This window comes from Ictidomys tridecemlineatus, chromosome 9 (genome assembly GCF_052094955.1).
Source record: "Ictidomys tridecemlineatus isolate mIctTri1 chromosome 9, mIctTri1.hap1, whole genome shotgun sequence".
Taxonomy (NCBI): Eukaryota; Metazoa; Chordata; class Mammalia; order Rodentia; family Sciuridae; genus Ictidomys; species Ictidomys tridecemlineatus.
The window spans coordinates 3,651,494-3,670,340 of record NC_135485.1 but is presented as its reverse complement, the minus strand read 5'-3'; the positions used below and the strand labels follow the sequence as shown (position 1 = coordinate 3,670,340).

At 59.4% G+C, this 18,847-nt stretch overlaps 2 protein-coding genes across 4 annotated transcripts in view; one reads left to right on the top strand and one right to left on the bottom strand.

The window, feature by feature from the left end:
* Positions 1-18,847, top strand: part of Sorcs2 (sortilin related VPS10 domain containing receptor 2) — a 325,891-nt gene that overhangs the window by 138,381 nt on the left and 168,663 nt on the right. The window lies entirely within an intron of this gene.
* On the bottom strand, positions 9,210-11,787 carry Psapl1 (prosaposin like 1). Its single transcript, XM_005319067.5, has one exon. The coding sequence runs from the start codon at positions 11,664-11,666 to the stop codon at positions 10,098-10,100; it is 1,569 nt and encodes a 522-aa protein (XP_005319124.1). The 5' UTR covers positions 11,667-11,787; the 3' UTR covers positions 9,210-10,097.

The window sequence follows — 18,847 nt, the reverse complement described above, 5'->3', positions numbered from 1 at the left end:
ACAAAAAGGGCCCTGTGTGCTGGGGGCCTGGAGCGGGTGGCCCTCTGGTGTGGCTCCTCTCCTTCCCTCCGACTCACCATCCATCATCTGTCCGTCCATCCATCTGTCCATCCACCATCCATCTACCCACCCATCACCTATCCATCATCCATCCATCTGCCAATCATCTGTCCATCATCCATCCATCCATCCATCCACCATCCATCCACCCATCACCTGTCCATCATCCATCCATCTATCCATTCAGGCTCTGACATCCAAGACTCAGGAGTTGAGTGGTGAGGACAGATGAGGAAACGCCCTTAATAATGTCTTGTCATGAGGCTGAGAGACCCAGGGACACATGTCTGTCCCCTCTCTGCCAGAGTTGAGAAGGGCGGTCAGGGAGGCTTCCTGAGCAGCTCTCCCTAGCCAGGGCCTCCCTTGCTGCTGCATCCAAGGTGGTCTTTTGGGTCTGCTCCCAGCCAGCTGATCCCCAGCCTCCCTGGCGCTCATCCTGCTAAGCCCTGTCAAATCTATGCAGCAGGTGCCAAAAATCTTCTCTAATCCTAGACTGCACTCTAGAAGTGCCGCAGTTGGCCTCGGAGGGCGGGGGGCAGGCTGCCCTTCCCTGCTCTGGTTAGCACTGCATTTGACTTCTGCTGCAGAACCTGCCCTGGGAGCTGCCTCTGAAGACCTGGTGGCCTGCCCCAGGAAGAAGGTTCCTTTAAGACGGAGCGTTGGGACAGTTTGCTGGGAATCTGGCTTCTCTCCCTGCCAGGAGGACAGCCCGGATCGCGGGCTGGCCCACACACGCTGGGCCCCTGGCCGCTCCCTGGCCCGCGTGCTCATCTATGATGATTCTGAGAAGTGGGCGGCGGGCGGTGGGAGGGTGGCTGTGGACGGAGGCTGGCTCTCCTCTGGAGTTGTCACATTACCCGTCACCTGTCCCTGCTGGGCCAGGGACCTCCCTCAGCCTCTGTTCACCTTCCAGTTTCCCCATATCCCATCCTGAGGGTTAGACCTCTCCTCCGGGACCCCCAGGGCCTCGGTGACAACCTCCTGCATGTCCCTTCCATCGGAGGCATCGCTGCTTCTTTAGATGTGTTCTTCCTGTCCCTGAGCGTGACAGAAGCTCTGCAGTGACACGGGGGTGGGGCTGGCTGAGCTGAAGGCCATCCTCAAAGCGCCACCGTGGATCTGGGTGCGAGGCTTCCCGTTCCTCCTAAGGGGTCCCTGAGTACACCACAAGCCCCTGTGAAGAGGCTCTTGATGTGGGGGTTGGCAAATTCCTCTCTAGAAAATTCTCCCTCAGAAAATATTTTCCTTTTAAATACTGAGATTTGTGGTCACCCTAGGAATTTTGGAAGCTATAAAATAGATGAGGCATAAAAGCAAGGCCTGTGTTAACCCCAACTCATGAGATTAAAACTATTAATATCTGAGATGAACATTCTCACTGGTCTTTTTAAGATGCAAATTTATACATGTTTTATCAATTTTGAATCCCAACAGAATTATATATTAAACATTTTCTTATGTGCCGACATATTTTCACAACTGCTATTTTTAATGGCTGCATGATATGCCTCCGTCTGAAGGAGGTATTATTTATTTAACCAAGCCCTCGTTTTCAGACATCTGAGTCATTTTCAATTTTCACTAATGTGAAGATGTAGAAGGAATTCCTGGCGAGTGTCCTTGTGTGTGCGTTACTCCCTTGGCTCTGATTATTTCCCTAGGATAAATTCCTGAGGGTGGGCTCTCTCTCCTGCCTATTGGATTTCCGGGCATTGGGATTCCAATGTGTGCTTGCGTGTGTGGAGGTCTGTCTCTGAGGCTGTTATTGATGTTCCTGGGGAACGGAGAAATTACAGGGCCATTTAGGCAAGAAGAAAGAAGATAAATGTGAGGCCTGCCTCCCTTCCTCGGGTGGGTTTATCTTCTGCTAAAAAAAGACTTGAAGAGGGGAGACAAGGGTACATCTGTTGTTCTATAAATCTCAGTCATGGCCGCAGGTCTCTGACCCTGAACACCCCAAGGCCCAGCCATTTGCAGCTGCTTTCCAGGGTCCTGCAGAGTGCCAGGGACTGCTGGAGCCATCAAGACTCAGGATGAAGAGAACCTAGGAGCCGTGCTCCAGTGCCCCAGAAAACGGAATCCAAGATGGCGCCCACATTGTGTGTGGTGCCGTGGGGAAGCAGGAGGGAGCTGGGGGTCAGTGGCACAGAGGCTGGGGGTGGCCCATGTTTGGGGGGCTCCAGAGCCAAGCTGACTCACAGGGTGACTGGTTTTCTAATGCTTGTAATAAATCACCCACAACTCCGTGCTCCAAGTGACGCCCTGCCGGATCTATACTCTGGAGGTCAGAAGTCCAGCTGGCTCTCACAGGGCTAAGATCAAGATGCCAACAGGCCTGCATTCCTTTCCTGAGCTCTGGGCCATCTCTTTCCTTCCCCTTTCCAGCTTCTGAGGCTGCCGTGCGGCTGCCACCTCCCTTGGCTCTTGATCCTCCCTCTGTCCTCAGAGCAGCCCCGGCCCCACCTCTGACCCTTCTTTGCTGTGCATCTCATGCTTGGACCAGAGCCAAAAAGGACCCCGCACAGTCCAGGCGATCTCCCATGCCAAAGTCCTGAACCTGCCACATCTGCAACGTCAGAGAACACACACCAGGCTTCAACGTTAGGATGTGGGCTTGTCGTGGGGACATTATGTGGTTGTGCAGAGAGGCACAAAAGCTCCAGAGATGGCAGCAGGAGGCTGTGTCAAGTGAAAGACTGACCAGGGGACAAGGATGAACACACCGGGTGACAGCATTTGGAGTGGACAGTGAGGGCTTAGGCATCTGGCAGAGTGTAAGTGGCCTATGAGAAGATGCCGGGACCCAGAGCCTCACCACTCACCCCTCCAGACGCAGTGAGTGCCAAGTCTTCTACCTTGAGCTCCCCAGAGGAGCTGGGCTGGGACAGCATCCCACGTGTGACAGTCTCCACCATTTATATCCTGCACACTTGTGCACACGTGCAGACCCATGTGCACACGGACTTCCGTCTGTGGTCTGCAGACTGAAATCTGCTGCCCCATGCATCGGAGTCACACTCTGCCCTGCAGATTTATTGCATTTTAAAACAAGTCCCCGAGTGGGGAATGTGTGAGAACACGGACTTTGTTTTCTATTATGTAATAAAGCTCGCTTGAGTGTGCTTTGAAGGATGAGCCATAAACCAGTTTGCAGGCGCCCACCCTCCAAGACGGAGCAGCAGCCGGGTAGCATCAGAGGTGGGTGCTGGCTCTGGGTGCTACAGTGCTATCCATCATCTGGAGCTGGGAACAGCCCCTGGGTGCCTGGGCCCTGCTTTCCAAGCTACAAAGCGGGAGCTGACGGGACTGTGTGGTGCCTGGGGGTGAGGTTTCCCCAGCCATCTTTACTATGCTGCAAATGTTACTTATTTATTTATTTATTTTTGGTTTGGGGATAAAAGCTAATAATACTCATTATTACTTGGGAGAACTTTGGCACCCTATTCCAGATGTCCCAGCTCTGCTACTTATGAGTGACCTTGGGCAATTGCTTGCTGTGTCTAGGCTTGTGTTCCCCCCTCTAGTGGCCTGCTGAGAGGGCATCAGCAGCCAAGTTCTCAGTGATTGTGGGACTCTCTCTTCCTGGGTGTGGCCCTTAACCTCCCTTCCACTCTCAATCCTACTGGCCCCATCTCTCCCTGTGGTCACTGCCCTCCACCAGACACAGCTCATGGAGGGTCCAGAGAGGTGGCTTGCCTTTTCCCCTCCCCTGGGTGTGGTCAGGAGGGGACTTTGGTGCCTAAGGCATCGTCAGTGGCTAGCTTGGGGGACACAGGAATGTGGAGAGGAGAGTTAGAAGGACCTGGAGGAAGCTGAGCTTCGTGGCTGGTTTTGTAGTCAGGTACTTATGAAGCACAGGTACCAATGGCTCTGCTGGCTCAAGTGCCATTGGCGGGGAGCTCTCCCCATCAAAAACATGGGCGCCCCCCTTCCCTCCTTTTCTCTGAGTGCTTAGCGCACTCCAGGGGCACCCAGGCTCTGGAGTGTTGAATGACCTGTGTGGCCTCTGCCTTGGTGACTGACACACTTGCAGGGAGGCAGGCAAGTGGCCAGGGAAGCCCTGGAGCAGCACGGCTTCCCTCATGGACGGTGTGCCATGGGGGGCAGCAGGGCGGGCCCAGGGTGAGCCCAGGGTGAGCCTGGCGAAGCTGGCGGAAGTGGATCCTACCCAGGCTGCAGGATGAACTCAAGGTAGCCAGCAGGCAGAGTGCACAGCAGTTAAAAAACCTGAGGCAGTTGGGATACTGAGTGGAGGTGGTGCATGGCAGAGGCAGAACTGTGTTGGCCTCAGAGCTCTTTGTCCCCACGTCATGGAGAACCTTATAAAAATGGCATTGTGTCTTACAAAGTCTAGCTTAGAAATTAGGGAGCTGGAAGTGGTGGCCTCTGTGGGAGAAATCGTACAAGGAGCAGCCATGGGGATGTATCAGCTAGCTTCTGTTGCATAACAAACGACCCTCAAAACTGGTAGCTGAAGACAATAACCATTCAGTTAGCTCATAGTTCTGAAGGTGGACAGTATGGGTTGGGCTCAGCGGGGTGGCTCTTCTGTTCTTATAGGCTCAGTCACATGTCTGGCCAGCAGTCATTATCTCTCTGCTTCTAGGCTTGGTTGGCAGCTGCTTGAGGGAGCAGGGTTAATTGGCAATGCGTCTGTTACCTCCAGCAGGTTAGCCTGGGTTCACCCACATGGAACCTGGGCAGAGACTCGAGAAGCAGAGTGCACAGGCCTCAAGGCCCAGGCTCAGGACTTGCCTAACATCACTGCTAAACGTTTCATGGACCACAGCAAGGCTCAGAGCAGCCTGTGTTCCACTTATGAGTGACCTTGGGCAATTGGCCTTGGAGGGAGGATCTCTGCCTAGGATGTAGGTACGAGGAAGGGACTAACTGGCTGTTTCTGCCCACTGGGCGTGGTCTGAAGCAGGGAAGGTCTGGGGAGGTGTGACACTGTCTCCCAGCTTCCAAGCCATGTCCTGGGGGTCAGGAGGCAGGCAATGCAGTGGGTCCAGAGGGCAGAGTGAGGATCTGGGACTCTGTCCAGGGAAGGTCTTTCTACCAAGAGGAGGTCCCTCATGGGCCTGGCTGGCCATGGACACTGGAGCTGCCAGCAGCCTTGTTGGAAAGAGGGTCGGGGATCCCGGAGCTAGGGACTGGGTGGCCTCTGAGACCATGCAGAGGACCCTGTATCGAATCTGGCCCATGCCTTGGGTTCCCTTGCCTGACTCCTGGGGTTTCCCTTTACAGAGAGCTCTCCTGGCCTCTGGCTCCCTGGTTGAGGCAGGTTTGCAAGCTTTTGCAGTGAGAGCCCCTGCTCAGGAGTGTGTGGATCTCTTTCTGAGGAAGCTGGTTGAGCTTTTCTCCAGTCATTGGGCATTCTGCATGCCTGAGTCCCACACATCTGCCCACCAGCTGTCACCACAGACAGGCTCCCACCAGCCACGGGGAGTGGAGGGACCCCGACCCCACGGCCTCTGTGGTGCTCTGTGCTCCCCACCTCTGCTCCCGGTGCTGGCGTGGGTGCTGCTCTGGGTGGGGAGCTGGCTCTGGCCTCCCACGGCCTGGCGCCACCCGTGAGCCCAGCTCAGGGACCTGGGTGTGCCTCTTCCAGGGGTGCTGGTGCCCAGGCCACCTCCCTAGGGCTGTCCTCATTCCTTCACGTTCCAGAGTGTGACATTTGGGACAGTGCTGTCATTCAGGAGCTCTGGAGTTTCAGTTGAGTTGTGTCCCAGAACCCTGTCCCCTGATTGCCATGGGGTGACTGTTGGCTCTGGAGTCCCCCAGGGATGGCCTGACTTCCTGTCTCCATGGGCTTCCCTCTTGAGATCCCAGGTGAAGGGTTGTGTGGGGTCCACCATGGAAGAGCCTGTCTCCCTGCTGTGTGTGGCTTCTGGCCCCTCGTGTCCTTGGGAACATCAGCTCGAGGGTGGGAGTGGGAGCTTCCCCTCTAGTTTGCAACGACGCCCAGTGGGAGTCGTTTCCAGTTCCAGTGACGGCCCCTCACCCCAGGTTGGGAATCAGCTCCACAGTGACTCGGGTCCCTTCCCTGGGTGGGTCGTGGCTTCGGGACTGCCACGTCCTTGTCAGGGGGCCAGGCCATGGCCGTCCTCTCACAATAGGGCTCTCTCTGGCTTGAGGGGGCCCCAGCCCGGTCTTCAGACAGGTTTGGCCTGGCCAGCAGAGGACTCAAGATAACTCAGAGACCGTCAGTGTTTAGGAATCGCGAAGACTCCCGCATGGCAGCAGCCTGGGGTTCTGACCTTGCTGGAGAAATCGGGAGGGACAGCATGGCCGGCATTCTTGCAGGCCATGGGGCTGGAGCTGGGATCGGCCACAGGGGGGGCCCGGTTCTGGCATTGTGCAAGTTCTGGGCCTGTCTGGTCCAGTCTAATCTGGGAGGGAAACAGGTCCCTGAGGATCGTGGGCCAGTCCTGGGGGACCCAGGGCCAGGCGTCCATGAGGCATGCAGGCTCCCTCCCCATGGGCCTCAGGAGGGACAGAATGTGGTGCTGCGGTTTCAGCCACCAGGGCTTGTCATTTGTTGGCCTAGTTCCCCCCAAGAACACCTTGGAGGGCTCCTGTGGCCGCGGTGCTCCACGGGAGCGGGAGCGGGAAGCGAGAGAGACATGGCCGCCCGCAGGCTGCGCTCTCCTGGGGGGGCCCTGGGTGGAGGCTGCTCTTCCCCACACTCTGGAGGACATGGGGCAGGGGCAGTGGCAGCCCTGAACCTGCAGGGGTTTGTGGCCTTGCCGCCAGGGGACCACCCGGCTCCAGCCCGGCTCCAAAGGCACCTTCCCAGGAGCCTGCCTGTTCTGAGGGCGGCTCCCGGGCTGTCATTAGGCCCTGCGTCGTCCACATGTGCCATGCTACTTCCAGGAGGGGGGGCTTTGATCAGAGAAGAGCAGATCCCTTCTCCCCGTCTCAAGCAGTGGGGAAGAGGAGAGGCCCCGAGAGACACCAGGAGCCGCCTACCCCTCCAGTTCTGGCCCAAAGGGACACCCCTTCAGCCTCAGGGTGCAGATGGACTCCCAGGACAGCTGTGCATGGGCTGTCCAGGGCACCTGGGTCCTGGGGTCCAGGAGCACAGTCCTCAAGGCTGGATTCCCTGTGTCCTCGGCACCATATCAAATGCAGGTGTGGAGGCCCTCTGAACACCAAGAGTCGGAGACTGGACACGCAAGCCAGGGATCTGGTCTCCTGGCCCCCACCCCACTCTGGGCTTCATTAGGAGTGGGGTGAGGCAGTCAGGACAAGAGGGGACCATGTGGGGAGGGCGAGGAGCTGGAGGTGTGCCCGGGATCCAGGGACCCCACAGGAGCCGCCTTTGACCGCTGACCACCATGGGGGACGGGCTGGGTCACTGCTGGAGAGGGTCTGCTTCGGGGTCCCTGGCACACCCGTCCTGCTGCAGACTGAGGAGTGTGCCCTTAGTTTGCACAGCACCCCCGGGAAGGTCACTGGAGCCAGGTGGGACTGATTTGTTTTGTCTCTGGGGGTCTTCATACCTGGAGGCCCCCCCAGAGCAGCTCCCCACAGCACACAGTCCTGGGTGGCGCCTGGCGCTGCCGTCTGTGCCCTTCAGGACAGACCAGGGGGAGGTTTCTGTCTAAAACACTCTGAAGTGGCAGGGCTTGGTACTTCTCCTTGTCCTGGTCCCTGTTCTGAGCCAGCTCTGCTCTAGGTGATGGGAATATGGCAGGGACCTTGGAACAATCCCTCCCCTCCTGCAGGACAAGCTTGGGGGAGAGTTGGGGGCACATTAACAGTGTCCTAGGTGTGGAGGGCTGGACAGGAAGGCAGGGGCAGGAGTGATGGGGGTCTGGGCATCCAGAGTGCCTCCCGAGGGGCCAGCTGAGGAGGCTCTGCAGGGGGTGGGGCAGTAGAGGGACCTGGAGCCAGGCCCAGGGGGTCCCCGGCAGGCAGTGCAGCCAGAGGTGGGGGCCTTGGCTTTGAGCTGAGTGAGGTCACAGGGACTGAGCCAGATGCCACCCTGGATCTCCTTGGCTTTGGTGTGGGACAAATGAAGATAGGAGAGTAAGGACATTAGGTGGGCCCCTGTGCCTGGAATGGGACCTGTGGGTGCTCAGGACCCAGGTCCTGGCCAGCCCTGGGTGGGCATGGCCCTGTAGAATTGTTGTCAACTGGGCATCATGACACGCTCATTGTGGACAAGGACCTATGGGGACACACTTGGTCAGCAGGCACCCAGGCCCAGGGGGGAGGCCAGAGGAAAGGGCAGGAGAGACCCTGCCCTGACTGCCCACCGTCTAGATGGTCACCCAGGTCGTAGTTTTTCCCTGTGCCTGCCTCTGGCTGCCCTGTGCGGCTGGCAATGTCTCTGGGGAAGCATCAGGTCAGGAAGCCGTGACATGTCACCACGAATGTCAGCCAGGGTTCCAGGCTAGAATAGAGGCACAGGCTTGGCCTGTCCCAGAGGGGCAGGTCTGGTGGGGACACACACCAGCAGAGAGCCTGGGGAGATGGTGGGCTGCGGGATGGGGACAGTGTGTCGGTGACGTCAGGTGCCTGTTTTCAGCTCTGACACAGGCCGATTCCCAAGCGTGATCACCTTCCAGGGCCACCTGGTGTGCCCAGGCTCTCCCAGCCAACAGCGGCCAGGGTGGAGGAGCCCAGAAATTCTGGCCAGCCGCGCCTGTGTCCCTGGAGCCATGGCCTGGGCCGGAGATGGTCGCCTAACCTTGGCCTCTCAGGAGGGTCCACCCGCTCATGCTGGGCCAGCACTCTGGTTGGAGCAAGTTCACCTGAGTGGCCTCCCTGACCCAGGCTGCATGGGGAGTGGCCACTTCTACTCCTGTGTGAGCCCCGGATGTTTGAACACCTACTGCACCTGGCCCTGCGTGGGGCTGGAGGACAGAGCAGGTGTCGTGCCCCGTTCTCCCGGGGAGACCTCACCGGGGGAGGGTACTGCAGGGGGGCCGAGCAGGCTGAGCCTGGGGGAGACACTCCTGCTGGAGGGACACCTGGCGAAGCTGAGGAGGAGGGGCCTTGCAGCCCAGGGGCCACGCCTCTCACGGGAACTGAAGCAGCAGACCCGGCTGGAGTGCAGCTCAGTGCTAAAGCATCTGCCCGCTGGGCCAGGCCCTGCGTTCCGCCCGGCACCACCAACAAGACCAAGCCCGCAGACCGCATTTGGAGAATGCTCCCAGTTTATACAGCATCTGCACAGCCACTTCCCCAGGATCCCACTGGCCCCTGACAGGTTTAGCTGGTCCCCGCAAACCTGCGGGGCCGGCCTCTGGGAAGGGGCTTGAGGACATCTCCTGGGATTGTCTCAGTCTCCTGTGAGGCAGGTGTGGCCACCCCAATCTACAGATCTGAAGACTGAGGCTCCGGGAGGGCGTCCTCCAACAGCCACCCCGAACCCACAGGGGCTCTTCCTGGGCTCTACCCAGCATGCATTGCTCTCCCGATTTTGAGCACACCCCAAGACGTCCGCCCAGCCCCAGGGAGGCTGAGCTCTGAGTGAGAGGACAGGGTCCCGAGGTGGGTGGAGACATTGGAAGGATGGCTCTGGGTCCAGGCACCCGCCCAGGGAGTGCAGAGATGCTGGCACCTCACAGGTCCCTGGGGGACCACCCCAGCGACCTCAGGTTGAGCTGTGGCTGGGCGAGCCACGAAGCCTGGCTGAGACCCAGTCCCCACACTGAGCTCTGCCCGGGAGGCCCAGTCTGCTAGCGAGCCCACCACCTTCCCTCCACCTCTGCCGTGGCTCCTGGGGCTCGAGGGGCATCCACACCCCTGCTGCGCTTCTCGGCTTGGCGCTCAAGGGCAGCCTTGGCTGGGTGGTGCACTTTGTCCTGTCACTAAGTCACCTGGCAGAGACCTTCAGGCAGCTCCTCGGGGTCACCAATATCTGGCTTCGTCTTTCAGCCTGCCCCTCCCAGCCCCCTCCTCAGAGCCTCAGTTTTTCATCTGTGAAATGGAGATGGGGACAGCACCCACCTCCTGGGGTCCCTGTGGGATGCAGAAGCCTCCGGGGCCAGCAGTCACAGGCTCTTGGGCTCTGGCAGCCACGGTCACGGGTGCTCCCTGCTGTGGAAGGATGTTTCTTTCCACACGAGGCGCTGGCAATGGCTTACAGCGTTGCACAGCTCGGCGGCCTCCGGGCTGCTGCACCAGAAGCTGGGGCCCAGGACGCACTGGTCGGTGCCCATCAGTGGGACCCTGGAGACGTGGCAGGCCCTCATCTTCCTGCACACAGCCTCGGGGTCCATCATCTCCTTGAGGCTCTCGATCAGCACTGGCTCGTATTCGGTGACGAAGCGGCTGCACTGCACCATGTAGGGCAGGGGCAGGATGTGGCAGCCGCCCTTTAAGGCTTTCAGGATGTCCCGCTTGGTGCTCTTGAGCTCCAGGTTTTGGGAAGACACACCCAGCAGCCTTTTGCACCCGTTGCAGAAGCTGCCCTGACCATCCTCGTTCAGCAGCAGGGACGGCTCCTTAGAATGGGCCCCCGAGACGGCCCTGGCCTGCCTGCGGCTGCTACAGAGCCGAATGGTCTTGCACACTCTTTCTGGGGTGACTCTGCTCACCATCTGCACCAAGGAGGGGCTGTAGGTGTCCACCAAGGTGATGCACTCCTGGAGGATGGAGGCGGGCATCAGGGAGCACACTCGCTCCAGGGCCTGGCTGATCATGGCCTCGGTGCTGTTGGTCACCAGCCACTGGTCCAGCTTCTGGATCACATCCAGACACACCTCGCAGGTCAGTCCTGACTTCATCTGGACCTCGTTCCTCCTCGGCAGCCCCAGTTCCAGGGAGGGGACCCCGTCCACAGCAGCTACTTGAGCCAGCTGGCGGGCAGGCTCCTCACAGAAGCCACCCTTCCTGCAGACCCCTTGTGGTGGGAGAAGTCTCAGAGTCTGCTCTGCAGGGACAAAGAGCTGGTAGATGTAGCTCTTGCAGAGGAGAGCCAGGCCAGGCTCCAGGGAGTCACACTGCCCCTGGACGTTCACCCCTGCCAAGGTCAAGTTGGACCTCTGAGCATCCTGGAGCTGGGAGACCAGCCGGACACACTCTTGGCACACACCACCCCCAGGTTTCTGTGGAGGGTGGAAGCTGAGGGCCCCGTTGGCCATGAATGGGGCCACTGCCTGGGAGGTGTCCTCCTGGGAGAGTGGTCCCCCTGGTCCCCCTGGGGCGGCCGGGTGCCTCTGCAGCGGCTCACAGAGGGTGAGCGCAGTACACACCTGGGCTGTAGAGCTGCCCGGGTCTCTGCTGATCATGCTCAGGATGACCGTGCTGTGGGTGTCCACCATCCCTTTGCATGAGGCTGAGGACTCCTGGCTGGGAAGCCACTCACAGGTCTTCATCATTGAGGCCAGGATGTCGGACTCAGTGGCGTCTGGGTTCAGCCCGTTGCCAGCAGCAGCCACCACTTCCTGGCACACGTCACAGGGCAAGGACTTGATGGTGGGCTTGCTCCAGACAGCTGTTTGGCAGTGCCCCAGAGCCCCGCACCTGGCAGCTGCCTGCAGGTCACGACACCATACCTCGGGTCCCTTGGCACAGTCCTGGGGGCCTGAGATGGGGCCAGCCATGGTGGGCTCCAGGAGGCTGGACAGGAGAAGCAGGGCACACAGCATGCTGCCCAGTGACTGGCGTTCCCGTGCTCCTGGCTGCTATAAACCTGGCTCTCTGGCCTGTCCCTGAGCAGGTGCAGGGGAGGTTTAGATGAGGCTGGGAGGTGGTTTAGATGTTCAGGGTTGGTCTGCCAGCCAACTGCTATAAACCCGCCTCCCGCCCCTCCTGCAGCCTGACTCACAGCCCCGCCCTGTCCCCCCTCAGCTGGCCTCTGCCTCCTCCTCCCTGCAGGTGTTCAGAGCCCACTCCTGTTTAGTGAGGCCTGACTCCAGGTGCCTTCCTGGCCCCGCCCTCTTCAGGCCTGGCAGCTTCTGGAACGCCCTCCCCCCCATCCCCCCCCCCCTCCTATCACATACCTTGTCCTGACTTGCTGGGTGGCCTGGGTCTCCTCCTGCAGGGAGACCAGGGGATCTCCTGCTCCCATTGGGGAGGTACGGAAAGGCATCTGTCCTGTTTCCAGAGGACAGGGAACGAGTCCCCCACCCCCATTGCTTTCTAACTGGGCTCTGGTAGGACACTTGGTCTGGGTTTTGTTTTTGGCACTGGGGATTGAACCCAGGGGGACTTACCGCTGCACTACATCCCTAGCCCTTTTTATTTTTATTTTTATCTGGAGACAGAGCCTCCCTGAGTTGCTGAGGCTGACCTCAAACTTGCAAGCTTCCTGCCTCAGCTTCCTGAGATGCAGGGGTTACAGGGGTGCTCACCCCGTGAGGCTGGGAGGTGGTTTAGATGTTCAGGGTTGGTCTGTGGCCTGGGCTCTGCAGCCCGCTGGCCTCACAGTGCCTGCGGGAAGCTCTAGCCTGTGCGATCCAGAGCCCAGCTGTTCCCTTCACTGTGGAAACCTCTGTGAAAGGCCACGTGGGTGGCGCCTGGTGGACAGGCATACGCTTGCAGATAGCACACAAACACAAAAGGGCTTGTTTCCACCCGTGTCACTTGTTGTCCTTTTTCTTCCTTGGTTTTGAAATAGTTGTTAGGCAAGAGCATTGGCACCCACGGGAACACACAGGTGCAGAGGGCTGAGGCCCACGGCCCAGGGGAGAGTTCCAGGGCAGCCTCCTGCTTGGCCCCGTGGCCAGGGCCCCATGGCAGGGGCTACACTGGGGCTCCTGGGTGTCTTGTGGGCCTGCCCACGTGTGGGCACCTGCAACTCAGGTTCCAGGCCTTGGAAGCTGAGGCTGGTGGCCCAGGCGCCCCGTGGCCTCTCCTGAGGAATGCGGCCCAGCCCTTGGTGGTCCTTCCAGGCTGCTGGGCTTGCCAGGGAATGGGATCCTACACGCTGAGCCCTTTAAATGACTTCCAGGGCCTCCGGTTCCTCGGGGCCAGGGGAGGGGACCACCCCAGGGAGGAGTGGGACGGGGTTCTCAGCTGCAGGGAGGGCGTGAGCTGGGTGAGTGGCCCCAAGTTCCTGCACAGGGTGGAGCGGGACTGGGTGGCTCTGTGGAGGTCTGGCCAGCAGGCCTTGCGCTTCCATGCCCACGACTCGTTCCTTGCCTGCCGATGGCCGCCCACAGCCGCCCAGGGCCAGGCACAAGGCGGGAGCAAGCAGAAGGTCCTGCCTGGGGTATGAAGGTGTGGTGGCCTGGGAGCCCCCGACCTTCCATTCCCTCACCTTCCAGCCCCATGTCACTTCCTGAAGCATCTTCCATGCAGGTGGGCTTTCCAGAGGCCAGACTGTCCTCCTGTCCTGGTCCCTTGGGCCTGCTTACTAGTTGCTCCCTTTGGAAGGCCCGCCATGCTGCGTGGACACTCGTTCCTGGGTGGAATTCCCACTGGGTGTCACGTTTATTTGCCTGTTCCCCTTTGATGGGCAGGTGGATCATTTCCAGCTAGTGTGGACGCTGCTGCCCTGCGGTCTCTGAGCACGTCTTAGGGATGGGCCAGACTGGGCTCTGGGAGCAGAGCCGTGGGGTAGGGTCTGCAGCTGTGGGTGGCGTGCACCAGAAGGTGTGCAGGTGGTGGTGCCAGTTCCGGCCCCACAGTGTTGGAGGGCTTCTGATCGCCCTGCGTCTGTATGTTTTGGGGGTCGCGGTGTTGTCGGGACACCACAGTCAGCCCTCCGCGCCTGCAGCTGGGTGTCTGCAACTCCAGTCAGCCCGACGCTCACTGCAGGGTTCACAGGCCCCAGAGGGGAAAAGCTCCGATGGAGGCCCCCCCCCTCACTTCAGACCATGGCAGTCCCAGGGCACCCGTCTCTGGAGGGCAGCTCTAAGTGGAGGGTTCCAGGGCTCTCAGCCTGGTAATTTGCTAGGAGGCAGCTCCTGGGACGGAGGAAGGCCCCTGACAGGCAGCTGCTGAGGAAGGACACCGGAGCAGGGAGGGTAGGGCGGGGGCAGGCGAGGGCATCCTGCCCCCCCCCCCCCCCCCCCCGCACAGCCCCCCCATGGGTCCCGCTCCCAAAGCTCACTGGATCTGGTCGAGGATTGTAACAGAGTGGACCTCCAGCACCCCTGGAGGGCAGTGGACACTGGAGTTCTGTCCCCCAACCCTATCCTGAGGCTATTAGGGCCCTGGGCCAAGTCAGCTGGTTAATCAACTCAGGCGTTTGAGGACGGGGACCTCCTGCCGTGGGGAGACTCCCAGCACTTGGGAACTCTGCGCCAGGAACGGGGATGAACCAAGCGTGTCCCTGTACCGCGTTTCCTTTTGATGTGATTTTTAATTTAGAAGAAACAGTGGAGGACCCCGTGTTCCTTCCCACACACGTACCCTCACCCCAGGTACGTCATTGATCCTCCATAGACCACCCGCCCGCCTTTCTCCTCCCCCTCCCTCCGCCTGTCTGTCCCTCCGTCCCTCTGTCTGTCCTCTCGGCCGGCCGCACACATACACATTTGCAGGGGGGTGGGGTTTCCTCGCCCGCGGTGCAAGTGAAGTCCCTGTCCTTTGTCCCCCTGCTTCCCCACGCCTTGTCGTCCGTGATCACGGGGCGGTGTGAAGTGGGGAGCCGTGTGGGCAGCTCTGTGACACACTGAGGCAGCGCAGCCCGGGCTCCCTGGGCGCCAGCACTGTTGTGTGTGGCAGGTTATCTCCAGGGCAGTCCAGCCTGTCACGGTTATGCTCTCTGCTCATGTCCCCGTGGTCACCTCCTCTGGGTGCCCCTTGCAGCCCTTCTTGGCCCCTTATAACTGGAGTGTGGGCCAGGGACTGTCGGGTGCCCCTTGGTTAGGGTCCGCCGGCGGCTGGCCCGGGGCCTCCACCTGGGCTGTGCGCTGCTGGTGGGTGGCCTGCCAGCTGCCCCGGGCCTTGTCAGTGTGTCCTGTGCCAGCCACACAATGCTGGTGTACCCAGGGTGGTCACTGCCGACCCCTTGGTTGGGATCTACTCCTTTCCTCCTCTGTAAAGCTACTATTTCCTCTTGTAATTAATAAGTCATATTAACAAAATTATTTGAGACCATGTAGGTCTCCTATCCACTAATTCACTACCCCATCTTCCTTCCACATTTATTAATTTGGATTTTCTTCTCCCTATTCTCTCCTCTTCCCTCCTTCTTTTCCCATCTCTTGAAGACTTATGAATTTTTACTGTATTTCTATTATTCTGAAGTCTTGTGTATGTGATTTTAAGTTGCATTTAGTAGGTTCAAGTCCACTCAACTAGGAATGGCTTTTGTTCCTGAGTTGTTCCAGCTCCAACCCTGGGAGCCCTGTGGAGCCATCATGTCCCTTTGCCCTGGCCCTGGCATTCCTGGCCCTCCTAAACTGCCTGGGTCGAGCGTTCCAGCCCCTCTTGGGCTTTCCTGGACCATCCTGCTGGCCAAGAAAAGTGGTTTAGAGACCAGGATCTGGACACCCGTGTGCTCACGGCCGAGGTGCTGCCAGTGCTCCGGCACTCACCAGGCAGGGCAGGGTAAACAGTGACTGCTCACCCACGAGGTCAAGAAGGAAGGCGGAAGGGGCCGTGTGTGTGGAAAGACAGAAACATACCACCGTAGATACAGAAACAAATAAGGTGCATACACATCTACATATGTCACCTGGAAGAAACTCAGGTACCCGTCTGCCTACACATCTGCCACCCATGCATCCACCCATCCATTCATGTACCCATCCACCCATCCGTCCACCCATCCATCCATCCATCTACCCACCCACCCAACCACCTATCCATTCATCCACCCACCCACCCACCCATCCACCTATGCATTCATCCACCCACCCACCCACCCATCCACCTATCCATTCATCCACCCACCCACCCACCTATCCTATCTTCCTAAGATCCTGAGCTCATACTGATACTTCTGCCACACACAGCACATTCCAGCTGTGTCCCTTTCGATATTTATACTTTTCCTTCTCAACACTGAGAAGATCCCATTATCTTTTTTTTTTTTTTTGTAGATGGACACAATACCTTTATTCTATTTTTTTATGTGGTGCTGAGGACAAAACCCAGGGCCCCACGCGTGCAAGGCAAGTGCACTACTACTGAGCCACAACCCCACCCCTATTATCTTTAATGCGTTACTCATTTGCTGAACCCAGAATGTATTTAAAAACGTTCAGAGATACCAACCTCTGGGGAAAGCCGAGCCTGCTCAGCAGAGCTCTGGGTCTGAGCGTCCGTCTTTGTGGTGGGATTGACACACAGAACACACGCATCTTAACGGGGCAGTTCAGTGGATTTTCACTGCACACACACTTGTGTAAGTCAAGTGTGCAGAGTCCCTGGTGCCCGGCTGTGCGTCCGTGAGAGTGATGGCTTTCCTGGTTGTCCCCGTCACGGGTGAAGGCCCCCTGTCCTTGCACCTTGCCTTCATGGGATCTGCAGCATTTTCTCCTGTTCTGTTTCTCTCATGTGACACCCCAGTATGTGTCCACACTGTCCCCTGCAGCTGTGCAGAGCTGGCCCACTTTGCTGGGCCTGCCCTGCTGTGTGGCCGGGTGACAGTCTGTTCACCCCCCCCCCCCCCCGGGTTGGCGCCACTGGCTCCAGTCCTGGGTGTACGGCTGGCCGTGGGGTTTATGTGTGGGGAGCCTGTCCCCCCAAGGTCACACCTGCTGCTGTCACTCAGAGGTGCTGCTGGTGCCTGTCACTCCTCATGGCCCTGGTCTCAGACCCAACCGCAGCTAACCAGAGCAGCATTTGCTGAACTATTGTGGCTTCTTATAAATCCTGTTATTTCAAAAGTTTTCTGAATGTGATTTACTGTTTCTTCCCAAGGAAAGCCGAGCATGGCTGCGATGGGATCAAGGGAGGGTGTGTGCAGGCTGCTTTGTGGGTGGCCTGACCTGGGGGCAGGGGTGGGGATGAGGAGCAGAAGGGGAAGATCTGTCCCCACAGCCTGGTCCTGGAGAGCAGAGGATGCTGTGGCTTGATCCAGGGAGAGCATCTTGAGACAGCCTGAGCCGAGGTCTGCTGCTGAGCGAGGGAGAGACCTCCCTTCCCTGCTGGCCGCACCGCCCAGCCCTCACCTGCCTGGCCTGCAAAAGGGCGAAGAGTAGCCCCTGTGGACACAGAGCCACTAATTCACTGTCCCCCTCATGGAGGCAGGTGTCTCTGTCTCCTGTCCAGCCCTACCTAGAGGGACTGTCCAGTGTGTGTCCTGGAAGGTGGGATGCTGGCCTGCATTGCATGCGTTCTGCAGGGTGGTCTGCTTGTCCCTCTGCCCCTGTGTCATGCCCACTGCTCCCAAGACGACGTCTCTCCTACCCTTTGCCCCTCCTGAGTCTTCCAGGGGACATGTCTGTCCCCTGCCTGGGATTCATCTTCACCACCTGGCCATCTGGGGATACCAGGGTGGGGTTCACTCAGCTGCCTGTTCCACATATTTCCCAGGACCCTGCTGTGAGCTGGGGGCAGCCAAGGTGGGACACGGGGGCTGGAGGGGAGCATGACAGAGGTGTGGCCCCCCTCCATGCAGGAGGCTGAGATTACGTATGGGGTGGGGGTGGGACCATGGTGACCCACTGCAGCCCACCAGGGAGGTGACGTGGCCGTCCAGGAGAAAGCGCCCAGCCAGGCTGGGGGGGCAGAGGCCCTGGGGTGGTGCTGCCAGCCTAGTGGGAGCAAGGAGGTGCAGGTGAGGCTGGGAGCCGTGTCGACTGCTCAGTTGGCTTCAGGGGGTCTGGGCTGCTTGAGCTGGGCACAGAGTCATGGAGGCCCACAGCAAAGGGCCTGGGAGAGGGTTTGGGGGAGCCTGAGCTGGTCAGGGCTCCTCCAGGACAGCACCCACCCACCAGAGCTGGGAGGAGGGAGGGGTGAGGGAGGCTGCAGGCCGGAGGCGGCAGCTGAGCAGGTCCTGCTGAGCTGGGGGGGATAAGGGCCATACCTGGTGGGCATCCTCCCCTGAGGGCCCAGTGTTCAGCCCACCTGTGAGCCCCCAGATCAGAGCTGGACCTGACCGTCCACCAAGCCAGATCCTAGCCACCATCCTCCCACGGGGATTGGCTCATGGGGCCCTGCAGAGATCCCCTTGCTCTTGGCGAGGGAGGTGGCATGGCTAGAGGCCAAAGGCAGTGGGGGTCCGACCCCTCATGGATGAGCACCGTGATGAGGACGGGCCTCCCTCCTCCGTGGCCCCCACCTGGGGTCACTCAGAGGCTGTACCTGAGGCCTTCTCTCCAACAGGCCTCCGGGCTTCACAGGAGCAGCAGAGTAAGGAGGCCTGGCCTCCAGTCAGGCCCAGCGGTGGCCCCTCGCAGGAGCCCTGGGCTGCCCAGTGAGTGGGACAAGATGGGGAATGTCCTCGGCTGGGGGAGCACAGCCTGGGCTCGCCACAGCGGAGAGGGACTCTCTCATGCTTCTGGGGTTTCAGCCCAAATTGGTGTGAGCAGGCGGTGCTGTCCCTGCGGGCTAAGAGAGGACTCCCTGCCTCCCCAGCTCCTGGTGTGGCCGCCTGACCTTGGCAGGCCGTGGCTCGCAGTGGCCATGCCTCTGTCCTCAGTGCTGTCATCTCTCCGAGTCTCTCTGTTCCTTTCCTCCTTCTCATAGAGATGCCAGCCACTGGCCCAGGGCAGCCCTGATGGGTGTCACCTCCTCTTACTAACGAGTACAGGGAAGGCCCTGTGTCCATGTAAGTTCACCTGCACATCCACAGAGCTCAGGGCCCAGCGTGTCTGTGGGGAGCAAAAGTTACCCACGACTGGTGGAGTCTGTGCACTGGCGACCTTGACCTTCAACATGTGCCCTGTTAAGATCCAGCCTTGGTGCCCAGGTTTCCGGGCTTGGAAAC